At 37.6% G+C, this 13,748-nt stretch overlaps 1 protein-coding gene across 2 annotated transcripts in view; it reads right to left on the minus strand.

Moving 5' to 3' along the window:
- Nucleotides 1-13,748, minus strand: part of SEC24D (SEC24 homolog D, COPII coat complex component) — a 99,627-nt gene that overhangs the window by 25,277 nt on the left and 60,602 nt on the right. For both annotated transcript variants that reach the window (XM_045870227.3, XM_045870228.3), the window contains exons 11-13: nt 10,358-10,482; nt 5,459-5,650; nt 4,594-4,687 (exon numbers count right to left, since the gene is read on the minus strand). In XM_045870227.3, coding sequence (XP_045726183.1) covers nt 4,594-4,687; nt 5,459-5,650; nt 10,358-10,482 — 411 coding nt within the window. The remainder of the gene's footprint in view (nt 1-4,593; nt 4,688-5,458; nt 5,651-10,357; nt 10,483-13,748) is intronic.

The following is a 13,748-nucleotide window of genomic DNA, read 5'->3' on the forward strand; positions in this document are numbered from 1 at the left end:
CACTAAAGGCCACTTCTTCCAATTCGTTGCCTAATTCTATTTATTTAGTTTTCTGGTGGAAGTAATAGCTAACTCAGAAAACTACTGTTTGGCCAAGTGAAAAGACAATACCAGAAGTTCACGTGTAGTTGAATTATGAGTGTCAGATTTTGAGAAGAGATGCAGATTTCGAAAGACTATGTGGGAAAAAAGGCACTAAGAGAACAAGATGCCGTGGTCACAGATGCATGTACAACAGGGAAGAAAAAAACAAGTATACCGAAGCCTGCAGCTGAATAGTTCAGGGACTTGTGAGAAAGTATGTGTAAGAACCTTCCAAACCTTCTCTCCTTATCTTTGTGACAAATTAGCACATGTTGTTTGTTAGTTTTTGTCAACTGTGCTTCGAGAAGTTTATTACAACTAATTATATATAGATTTTACCGGGCATCTAGCTGATAGAAAATAGAGCCATAATTCAAATGGGGGAGTCCAGTTCTCAAATGTCTTCACTCGGACACACAAAAAACACTGCACTTCAACGTTCTTTCAGTTTCTACTCCCTGTCAACACAGGATGAGACTCTCATCTCTGGCCTCTTGGGCATAATCCCCTGAAGCACTTCAGCTGACCAGCCACAGTCCCGGGCTTTCCAAGTTACTCTTTGATCTCCTTCCCTCCCCCTCTTTCGGGGAATACAAGCAATAAATATGTCTTGTATCACAGAGTTACATTTTTTCCACCACACTGTAAGCAACTTAGAACTAGAACAGTCGTCCTCACATTGCCTAACAAACATTCAACGAATCTTTCTTGATTGAAAGAACAAGTGAATGAATGATGTGGTCTCCTCAATATTTAGATACTACCCTACAAATGCTCAAAAATGTTAGCTCTTTGCCTAATAATGACTTCAGACAAGCATTGTAGGGCCCTTGTATGTAAGTTACCCACATTTAAGCCTGACTGCTTTTTAGCCACAGAGGGCCTGAAGAGATGAGGAGATACTCTCACTGTCAGAGGCAGAGAACAGTCATGCGCACACACACACACACTTTTATCCTATTTGGAAAAATTCTTTTCTTTTTTTTTTTTTTTTAAAGATTTTTATTTTTATTTATTTGAGACAGAGAGAATGAGAGACAGAGAGCATGAGAGGGAGGAGGGTCAGAGGGAGAAGCAGACTCCCTGCCGAGCAGGGAGCCCGATGCGGAACTCGATCCCGGGACTCCAGGATCATGACCCGAGCCGAAGGCAGTCGCTTAACCAACTGAGCCACCCAGGCGCCCTGGAAAAATTATTTTCTTCATCCAAACCTAACCAAGTTGCTCGAAAGCAGAAAGCATAAACTGCAGACAAGTTCCAAATGTACTACAGCAGTGTCTGCTCTTACACAGTGAATTATAACCACCCAGAATCTTTCTGGCAGATGAAGGAGAAACTTCTCATTATTTTGTTGTTGTTTTTTTTTTTAAATATCAACTACCTACTTATAAAAAAGTTTTGAAGAAACAGTTAAAGATACACATACGAAAGAATCACCAAGGTAAATGTAAAGAACTAGAAATCAGCAAGAAGGTCATGGAAAGGAAATAATTAAATTAGAAAATCTACCCTAAGTATTATTGGTATCTTTCTTGGTAGTTAAGGCTAGAAGGAACACTAGGAGTTATAATGCTTGTAAAAACTGACTCTAGGGAACTAGCTAGTGAATCTTTTCACATGTAAGAAATTGATTAATATGCAATAATGTCTTCATTTAATGTTGCACACAAGAAAGAAACTGTCTTCATAATGTTTTCTCTTAATTTAACCACTGATGAAAACCTTAGGGCAAGATGTTAAATCATGGGTAAGTGAAAGCATTCCTAGTACAAAAGTAACATACAAAGTTGTATGGGTCAGGTACACAATTTTCTGGTGAGTTAACATAACGTAAGGCACAGTGAGTAATAATTCCTTTTGCTGGTGGTTCCCAAATATGGGTGATCAGTAGCACAAACTGGGGAGCTGATGAATCAACATCTCTGGGAGAGGGGCCAGAAATCTGCATTTTTAAAAAGCAGGCACCCTTTCACACGTGACCCTGTGACCTATTAATTGAGGAGGGCCTGCCTTGCCTCTCCTCCCACAGAGTGGAGTGCTATCCTACCTCTGCATGAGGGCAGGTGCCGGCAGGACCTAAGTCCAGCCGTGTCACTTGACAAACACAGTTCCCTATCTTTTTAAAAAGACAGTTCTTTACCTTTTATAAAGGTAGTTCTTTTACTTTTTTTTTTTTTTTAAAGGTTTTATTTTTAAGGAATCTCCACACTCTACTTGGGGCTCAAACTCAAAACCCTGATATCAAGGGTTGCACGTTCCACCAATCAAGCCAGCCAGGCACCTCAATAGTTCTTTTACTTTGTAAGAATACTACTACATATTAACATTGATATTTGTGAAGTTATTCAGAGTTGTTCTATTTAGATATTGGTTCTCATTTTTAAACTTCAGTGTAAAAGAGTACATTAATTACTCTAACAATAAAATTACAAATGTAACAAAAAATAACACACAAAAGATGCAAAAATACACTGGATGAAATGAACTGGCCTCTGGTAAGTGAACGCTGAGAATGCTGAGTGCTTCAGTTGTTAGTGCATGAGTAACGTCAAAGAACATTACAGTTATTACCAACACAGTGGTTTCCCAGTAATGTATCCTAGGTAACACCACATTTCCGACACATGGAATACATGTGGTCAAATCTGCTTTGTCTATTTTGTCTTTCAAAGCTGCTAAATAGCCTCTAGACCTCTCGTGGACTGCCAGTGTGAACCCATCATTACAAGACAGCATTGCTCCCTTTCAGAAATGAAATATGGGGTTGGGTTGGGATGCTGACTTGAGTGATCTAGAAGCCAAGCCCATGCTCTTCTTCCCACTCTACTGTCTTAACTGATGATGTGCTGGCTTACGAATATCCACTCATCTTTCCTCTCAGGCAAGAGCACATGAATATAATTCTATTCCCAGTACTAATTTCTCAGAGTAGAAAGACTCATAGGTTCATGTATGATGATCATATATCAGGAAATTTACATAGCATTTCTAGACACCTTACTGGAAGAGAGAACAACAACAAAACTCTTTCAAATTGAAATGGAAAATATTCGTTTTCCATAATGTGGAATGAAATAGAAATTCCCATGTCTTTCTATAGCCCAACCAATGATTAGTACTGGTTTCCACTAGACGGACCCTAACTTGTCCAAGTCACTTTATGATGTAAAATTTATTTTTAATTTTATGTTAAATTGACATGTATCCTGAAGATTTTTAAGGGACATCTGCAATTTTTTATTCAATGAGTAAATACTCTGAAGATCAGAAAACCCAAGCAAGAATCATTGTACTAAAACCAAACTACAGGGGCGCCTGGGTGGCTCAGTCAGTTAAGCATTTGCCTTCGGCTCAGGTCATGATCCCAGGGTCCTGGGATCGGGCCCCACACTGGGCTCCCTCCTCAGCGGGGAGTCTGCTTCTCCCTCTGCCCCTGCTCATGCTCTCTGTCAAATAAATAAAATCTTAAAACAAAACAAAACAAAACTACAATGTTTACACACAGAATTTCTGTGAAATATTTCATAAACTCAGTTCTTTAGCATTATTCTTGCTGTTTGTTATTATTGCTACTGTTATTGTTATTATTAGCCATTTTATTTTAAAAGTTATTTTCAATTTAACTTTAACAATAAAATTTGAAAATCAATTTTTTAGGCACTAGCTGTGCAGGTCAAAGTGGTTTGACTCTTGTGCTAAGGTAATAATGATCAACCGTCAGTACTTTTCTTTTTCTTTTTCTTTTTTTTTTTTAAGATTTTATTTATTTATTTGACAGAGAGAGACACAGCGAGAGAGGGAACACAAGCAGGGGGAGTGGGAGAGGAAGAAGCAGGCTTCCCGCGGAGCAGGGAGCCCGATGCGGGGCTCGATCCCAGGACCCTGAGATCATGACCTGAGCCGAAGGCAGACGCTTAACAACTGAGTCACCCAGGCGCCCCAACAGTCAGTACTTTTCAATCATTTTGCCTTCTTCAGATTTCTGTCTTTATTACTATGAAAATGACCAGAGTCATTAGGGCTCAGCTTCCCAACTGAAGCCACGGCCAACCTTGCATCTGCTGTGGGCATTCAACAAGGCCCTGCGTGGCATTCACATCTGTCACCGACTGTCACAGGGGCCTTGCCCCTACATGTTTGAAAACCCCAAGGAAGGAGAGGGTGATATGGGGATTTTTCCCTTCATATCTGGTTCTGATATTGTTGAAGTAATTTTAAAATAGATCATATGAGGTTCATATAAAAGCCAAGGGAGGAGCTAAACTGGAAATCCGGACAAAAGCAGTTGCTCAGATGCTAATAGTTCTGGAATGTAAACGCTGGGAGCAATCCATGGTTTGGGCCACTTCCTCCGAAGATTTGTAGGGAAGTTTGGAACGGCCTCCAGCAAACTACATGTTTTAAAGAAGGCTGTATTTTCGTTCATAGATGAAATTTCCTGTGTGTGTGTGTGTGTGTGTGTTTGTGTTTTAAAAATTTATTTACTTGCAATTAAAAAAGACTTCTCACCTTTAGTGCTTCCATGCCAGCCTGGATGACAGGAGCAAAGACAGTCTCATTTTCATTGGAGTCTGCAAACATCTCTGGAATCTGGTCCAATAAACTATAAGAAATGAATGAGTAAAAGATTTTAAATGTTTAACATATTTGTAATAAACTTCAAGAAATAAATCACTAACATTTCAAGCCTAAACAATAATAAATAAATACATATGGTATTTATTTCACACTAAACACCTATGGGTGACTTTCATAGGTCATTCCTTAGGGAATGATATCCTGGCATGTCTTGGAACCAAAATTTATGATTTGTTTGGAACATTTACAAAAGCATACCATTTACATTTTTGACTTCGTAAACCATAAATTCTTGGAACAGTGGCTGTATCTTCAGTTATTACCATCATCATTGAATACACTCATTCATATGCAGGAAATTTCTCTCTCCAGCAAAGAGAAAGGACTGATTTGGTTGAGTGTGAGTATTAAAAAAAAAACTCCTCCTTGGGGCGCCTGGGTGGCTTAGTTGGTTGTGTCTTGACTCTTGATTTTGGCTCAGGTTATGATCTCAGGGTCATGAGATCAAGCCCCACATCGGGCTCCACGCTGGGCATGGAGCCTGCTTAAGATTATCTCTCTCTCCCTCTGCCCCTTCCCCACTGCTGTCTCTCTCTTTTTAAAAAAACAAAACAAAACGAAACTCCTATTTTTAGATATTGGTGTACATTTAAAATAGAACATAAATGATGGAGTTTTATAATCCATGTGTTAAAACCCCCTTGCTAATGACAAACAAAATAATGTGTGATTGAATCAAAACAATTAAAAACAGATACCTGATTTGTATCTAAATTATAAAACACTTAATATTTACTTGTGAATCACTGATTGGGATTCTTGATAGTTGACAAGGAAACCGTCCAATAAAGGAACAAAGACTTCTCCCACATCAGTCACCACCATCATCTGAGGCTGGGCCAAGTTACTCTTCACATTAAAGAAATGCAGCACTTTGTTATATGTGATAAAACCAACTCGGATTGCAGAAGTTTCTTCTTGCCCTTCCCTATGAGAAAAACATAGTGTTTAAAGTTCTTTCATATATTTATGAAAGGTTTCTATCAGAAATTCACTAAGTGCACCTTCTATAAAATATATGGAAGAGATGTTTAAAGTTTTGCTCTTAATTATTGTTTACCAGTGTAAACAATACTGAGTCACAGTAGGGGATGGGGATATTACAAAAAATAAGTTGATAAAGAAAAAAGCTGTCAAAATTCTAGGTAAAGTCAAACAGATATGAAAATATATTTCTTTAATATATTCCTTTCTTTAATATAGGTATTCTCAATCCACAGCAATTACAAGTTGTACTTTTTTTTTTTCATAAACACGCTAGGCGTATTACATTCTTCATAGACAAAGCTCTCTCAGAAGTCACCAGAAGGTCAGAAGAACAAATGGAACATCTGAAGCAAGAGAAAGGCACACTCAGATTACAAATAGGATAGCTATTTTTATCAAGAAAGGACTTGCTCCTTCTATGTGATTCTTTTCTTACAGATTCTAGAGAATCTCAATAGAAATTGAGAGATTTTGAGAGCCATATACTATATAAATATATAAAATAAATCACATATATAAATTGATGATGTAATTCTTATTAGGTAGCCATTTGTGATGTCATGGCAAGACAACAAAGGTAATAAAAGCTCTAAAACCAAAACAAAAAGCATATTTTTTTGAGAAATCCCAAAATAAGGCCTTGATCTTCCTGAAAGGAGTGTAAGGCATAAATATTCTTATTCAAGTCTATATGAAGTATACTCAGAGTTGAATGGTCTAAGCTCCAGTTAATATTTACCCAAGTTTCTCTGTCTCCCTTCCTCTCCCTCCTCCCACCTAAAATACTACCGAAGCTCTTACTAATTTTCATTGGTGGATATAACCTTGCTCAATGGTTACATGACAGCCACAAAAGATATATGCTATTTTCTTTGATCCTTAGATATCGGTAAAACTTATTTTGCTTAGGGACAACTTTTTTAAAAAAGTACCTAGTATGCTCAGTGTCTAAACTTTGCACATAGCATGAGTTACTTGAGTAAGAGAGAAAGGAAAATAAAATATATAGATGAAAGGATCTCAAGTTCAAATTGTTGATCCCATTGCAGACTTCCCAATTTCTTTGATGTTTCAGCAGGGTACAGGCTGACAAACTACTGACTTTAAACTCTATCTCTTCTTTACTTCCTTTGCTAATTGAGGGTATTTATTCTTCACCGTGGCCTTCATAAATGGGTGGGCAGTCTAAATAGGTCCTCATAATCCCTTCCAAAAGCACTTGGTAAATGTTTATACTCTGGACTCTTGCAAAATTTTCAGAAATGGTATCCTTATCCTTTGTAACTGCACATACACCGACTTATACACCCACTCACCCCCTTCAATATCCTAAACTATATGATTTCATGCCACTAACCATTATACTAGACTGTACCCATGTTCTCCCTCCCCCCGCCATTTATTAGAATTTTACTCTTTAAGACCAAGCACAGATACTCTTCCTCTCTCAAAGCTCCCCTGATGCTACCAACCAGAAGTTATTTCCTCTTCTAAATTTCTACAAATCATTCTCACTGGGCTCTTAGTATATAGTGCCTTTTAGTAAACATACCATGAATCCTTGACTATAAACCAATAAAGACCCAAAGTTTATGCTCTCTGCTCCTGACAGGGTCTAGTATAACATGGGGAGGTAGAGGTATGTTCAGGATGATTATCGTGATGGTGAAATGCTGTATTTAGGATGGCAAGTTAGAGCCCAAAATGATAAACTGATCATATGCATCGCTTCTGAACTCCTGTTTAGTGATGTCGCCTTGCTAGTTCAAAATCGGCCTGGCTGGAAGTATTTTACACCACAGGAATAAGCAAACACTACAATTAAGGCTTTATTTATTTGAGATCCAGTTTACCAGCATACCACTGGCTAAGCTCCCATTTCTGAGTAAACCTTTTATTACATAAGGTGATAAATGTCCGGCAAATCCTGAGGGCATTTATTCTCTTTTAATAGTTAATTTAGAGTCAATTAAGGCAAAAGACACAAAAGAAAAATTACAGAGAAGAATCTAGATTGCTATTTCCCCTTGGATTTGGACATTTTCAAGTGATGGGAAAGGCGTATCCTGGGATTCACAGGGTTCACTTAAAATCTAAACTAACATTTTAAAAAACTTCTAACAGAACATCTCACATTATTGCAAAATATTAGTATATGTTTTCATGGGAATATATTTTTTTTAATTTGTTTGAGAAACAAAGAACTATCTTAAAATTTTCTTATTCAACAGTAAAACTGCCTTGTTAAATCATATCCAGAAGAAAATGAAATCTCAGCCTCTCCCTCATATTAATTCTATATAAATTTAATAAAGTTACATAAGGGATATCACACAGAACAACACGTGTTTCTTCTTTTGCTTTTCAATTACCACTTCCTTCCACACGTGTCCCTGTTATTTTAATGGAATGAATCTGACAGAGCAATACTGAAGATGTTAGTAACTAGATGAATCAGAATACTCAAAAATCAAGCATTTTGAAAATTTTAGCTACAGCAGCATTAAAAACAACCAGGAAAAAAAAAAAAAAAAAAAAAAAAAAACCCAACTGCTTGACCTGAACAACAGATGAAATATTTCAAATCTTTTCTTTCCTATTCCAGAGAAATCAGACAGAAATGGCATCTGGCAAAATCAAAGATGTAAATTCAAAGTTAAATAGTAAAGAATGGGGCCTTTACTTTTCAAAAGATTTGCTAAGAGATGAACATACCTTAGACATTAATCAAGACATATACTGTGCTTTAAAAAGGCTATTTGGCATATTACCTGGTTCAAGGAAAGTAAATCAGACTGATGGCAATCTTACCATAAAAAATAGAAAGTTATACACATACAGAGCCCAAAACAAACTTCAGGGAAGAAAAAAAAGCAACCAGATTTGTTTTAAATGATAAAGGAAGAAAAGGCATTTTGGCTTCAATTAAAACTTTGAAGAGAGATATTTAAATAGTAGCAGGGAATAACTAGCAGTATCCTTTTATTTTTCTTCTCCTATCTTTTGCTAAAGTCACAATCTGCTCCAATGGTATATTAAAGTCATGATAACATCTAAGGAAGGGGTGTAGTTTCATGACTTATATCAACAGGCTATACACTTCATATCACACTGTGTTGGAAAGGAGCAAGGGGTTAGTGAGGTAACTAAGAGAAGAGGATAGCCTAATCTAACCAGTTTGAGAGAAGGTAAAGAGACAGACATCATTTCCAGAAATTAGAGTAGTTTTCTTTCATATTATTCAAGCTCCAAGTTCAGATTTGGAATTAAAACAGCCCTGTGAGAGAAGTCTATAAGATACATGATATTCAGGGATGCCTGGGTGGCTCAGTCGGTTAAGTGTCTGTCTTCGGCTCAGGTCCTGATCCCAGAGTCCTGGGATCGAGTCCCGCATCGGGCTCTTTGCTCAGCACTGAGTCTGCTTCTCCCTCTGCCCCTCCCCCTGCTCATGCTCACATGCTCTCTCTTTCTGACAAATAAATAAATTAAATATTAAAAAAAAAGAGATATATGATATTCAGCAGGTAGTCGACACTTCTCAAGTATCACTAAGAATGAGGTAACAGAAGCTACAGTCACAGTCAGCAGGCATCACATGCCTTTCTTAGGCCCCATCTTCAATTTGCTCCCAGTTCATTCTTCATTTTAGAATTCAGTTTGAAATCACCTCAATGTTTTTTAAACATCCCCAAGCCTTTTCCAAACCATCCTTGGGAATATTATGACTTGAGCTTCATAGATACAAACAAAGCTACTCCTGGGAGGTCCAGAGTTCACTCTTTGAGGCTCACATGCACCAACACAGCAGCCACATATGGAACGAATATAGAGGAATGGACACCCAAGGCCTCAGGAAGCCCTAAGGACTATAGACAACCCATCCCTCAATGCATCCCTTTCCAGAACAGAGATTGCTTATGTTCAGGATATAGGGAGGGGTGGAAGATGTTGAGCCTGGTGCAGACACGAGGTTTCAGACAATATTCCTTAGCCTTTTTCTTAACCATGTTTCCTCTCATAAAGGATCTTCTTACTAGATGGTACTTCCCACCCTAAACAATTAGTCTGTACACTATAAAAAATAGCCATGTTTGCTGAAATACCTTTCCACCTTTCCTTTTGTGCACTGCCCCCTGCAGTGACAAAGAAAGTGATCTACCTTGTGCCAGGACCTGGAGGCAGTAAAGCAGCAAAGGGGTTTGATGGTGTATAAGGGCAAAGGAAATTTGGCTAAAAAGCTACCATCCCTGCCGTAAGACAACAATTCCGTTTCCTGGCATCCCTTAGAACTCTACTACAACCCACAGCTACCGGTTTCCACTGGAAAATCAACCCCTTTGAAAGTGAATAACAGACTTCCAAAGTCTTTCCCATCACACTGTTGGGAATCTCCTTTTAATTTATAATGTATTTTGAATATTGTTTACCATAGCATTACTTTTTATCAGTTTGTTTCTTTTGTTTTATACAAAAGATAACTCTGGACTTCTTAAGGACTCAAAAAAAATAGTGCTGTTTGATTTATAAATATTTGCCCAATGTCCTCATTAGCAAAAGATATCCATGGGTCATTCAGCACTTGTTTTCTGGCCAATAAGCTAATTCCGTAATATTGTGCAAATTCTAAAAATAATGGGAGTTCCCTTACTTTGGAAGTTTTTCCAGCACAGTCTTCAGTTCTTCACATATGAGCTTCACGAGTCCGTTCTTGATGTTACTATACGAAACATCAATCATGAAGATAAAGGCTGGTGGATTGGGAGGCTTATTCTTCTACAGGAAAGCAAACAGATCACACAAATGTAATTATAAAGTATATACACTCCATAATCAAATTAAAACACTCAGAAACTCCTGAAGATCATCAAACTTTTCATTTAATATTTTAGGATATAACATCTGTGGAATTAAATCATTTTCTAGAACACAGTCTCTGATGCTATACAAAAGATAAAAGCTGTTTGTTTTCCAGGGTATGACCTGCGGCACACTATTGAGTTAGACAGGATCATGATATCTAGCAGAGAAGCTTCACTTTTATAGCACTCCAAAGACCTTATCACTACAATTACCCAAGGGTGAGTACAGTCTGGTGGCCAGCCTTGCTTATAACCCTCTGCCTTATGAGAAGAAATGTGTCTGGTACCTTGCCAAATTGAGCCCCCAAAGAGTACATACAATAATTAGCATTTGTCTTGAAACTAGTAAAACTTCATTAACTTGATAACACTATTTTCAAATCTTTTCCTTTATAAGCTCTTTCAGTTTTAAAGATATGAAATTATATATTAAACTATAATTGTAGGGTTGCCCGGGTGGCTCAGTTGGTTAAGCGCCTGACTTCGGCTCAGGTCATGTTCTCAGGGTCCTAGGATCAAGCCCCAGGTCGGGCTCCCCGCTCAGCAGGGAGTCTGCTTGTCCCCTGCCCCTCCCCCTGTTCGTGTTCTCTCTCTCTCTTAAATAAATAAATAAAATCTTTAAAAAATAATAAAATATAATTGTATACCTTAAAACTGTACTATATTGTCAAATACTTACCTATACCTTACATATTTATGGTTAAAAATGGAATATTGGGCCTTTTCTCTATCTGTTTAAAACAATCACTGTAACATAAAGCAGCTGTTACATAAATGTTTTGTATCTGTTGGTCCCTTTACTGGCTGGGGTTCAAAGAGCTCTTAGGAAGTGATTCTTCAGTTGGGTCTTACAAAATATTCAGAAAACAGAACCACAGGCAAACTTAGTGACTCAAACTAAAACAAGAGTTCAGGTTAATTCAATTTTTAACTTTATGATAAATGACAAAAATTTTCTAAAATAAAATTGTATTTTAACTATTATAATTATAAAAGTACATGATAATATCTCCAAATTACCTTACTAATTAATTCTATATCCACTAGAAGGCTAGGTATAACACTCTTCTAATAAAGTCTGTCATTTGAAATAAGAAAACTGCAGGACTTAAAAATCTTCAACATAAATGCTTCATCGCTTTGTCACATTCAAAATCAGACCAACAAAGAAAACAAGGAACTCCAATGCTGTCTATCTGAGCATTTTTTTTTTTTTTGCAAATCATTCCTGATTCCCACCTAATCTAATTTATAATATAGAGTTAAATTGATTTATATCAAATAAAAACAACAATCATTTCCATTAATGAAGCCAAAGCCTCTTTGTAACCAACCCAAATGTGCCTTACCATTCTTGTGTACTCTCTCAAGTTCAGCATTACCAGTTCCCCCAGTGAATACTTTCCATAAATCCAACACGCACATCTCCATGGAATGCTTCACTGTAACTAGTTTTCTATGCATCGGAAACTAATTTCTCATTCCTCTAAATGACATTCTCTTCCAACATCTCTATCAAAAACATCACTACACACCAATTCAAAGGCTTAAAAACATGAAATTAGATCTGACTATTCCTTTTCTTTCCATCACTGAGTCCCATTGATTATCCTTTCAAAATGATCCCTTCACATGTTTTATCTGGTCCCTACTCTTAACCATCCAGAAGTTTGCCATCACATGCCTAGAAAACTCTAATGACTTCATCATTGGCTGCCTGAATTAATTACTCCACTTTTTCAACCCAGCTTGCTTTGTTCAGCCACGCCTAACAGGTATGAACTTTATAAAAACCTGGTTTTCCATGACACCTTACCAAAACCACTCTGTTAAGGGTCACAGACCTCCTGACAGCAAATGAGGGACTTTAAGTAAAATCCAGCTCTCATCCTAAATCTCTTTTATCTCTCCAATTTTAGGCATGGCAGACCACCTTCACTTTTTTAGGTGTCAAGGCACTGTGGTGTCATTTCCTCTCCCACTTTTCTTTTTTTTAAAGATTTTATTTATTTGACAGAGAGAGACACAGCGAGAGAGGGAACACGAGCAGGGGGAGTAGGAGAGGGAGAAGCAGGCTTCCCCGTGGAGCAGGGAGCCCGATGCGGGGCTCAATCCCAGGACTCTGGGATCATGACCTGAGCCAAAGGCAGACGCTTAACGACTGAGCCACCCAAGTGCCCTGCCTGCCCCTCCTCTCCCACTTTTCTGACTGCTGCTTCTGTTTTTCATTTTCTTATCTTTCTCCAAACGACACCCTCTTCTCTTCTCTTACCACATGCTCCATCACAGAGATCTTATTTACGCAATTTTAACCAGCACCTCTTTATAGGTGACTCCTCAAATTCTTTCTCATCATGGTCTCTTTTCTGAGCTCCAGACCAGCATTCTATTTAACTATAGCAGCACACTTCCATATAAAGGGCCTGCCAAGATCTTCACTCAAAATTGTAGCAGGTAAGATAAGATTTATCCCACTGTACTGGCTTCCCTGTAAGGAATTTAGAGAAAGCATGATCCTCAAAAACAATCTGAGTTTCAAATCTCATTTTCTCCATGGAATTGTCCACCTTTCTTAACCATCCACGACCAGTTAATTGTGAAGCCCTTCTGGTTCCAGTACCCAAATTTAGACCCTCATTTCCAAAATTATTTCTAATTGTGGTAAAATATACATAAAATTTAACACCTTAGCCATTTTTAAGTGCATAGTTCAGTGGTATTAAGTACATTCACACTGTTTTGAAAACCATCACCACCATCCACCTCCAGAACTCTTTATCTTGTAAGACTGAAACTCTGTGACCATTAAACAATGACTTACCATTCCCCCCTCTCTCTCCAGACCCTGGAAACCACCATTCCACATTTCTACATTCTTACCTACATGAATGTGACAATTCTAGGTACTTCAGAAAAGTAAAATCATAGTATTTGTCTTTTATGTGACTGGCTTATTTCACTTAGCGTAAGTTCATCCATGTTTAACATGTGTCTAAATTTTCTTCCTTTTAAGGCTGAATAATATTCCACGTATGTAACATACCACATTTTGTTTATCCATTCATCCATGTATGGACTCTTGGGTTACTGCCACCTTTTGGCTATTGTGAATAATGCTGCTATGAACATGAGTATGCAAATACCTCTTTGAGACTCTGCTTTCAATTATTTTGGGTATAT

This window comes from Mirounga angustirostris, unplaced genomic scaffold (genome assembly GCF_029215605.1).
Source record: "Mirounga angustirostris isolate CCGP_5_RB_7025 unplaced genomic scaffold, mMirAng1.0.hap1 SCAF_2, whole genome shotgun sequence".
Taxonomy (NCBI): Eukaryota; Metazoa; Chordata; class Mammalia; order Carnivora; family Phocidae; genus Mirounga; species Mirounga angustirostris.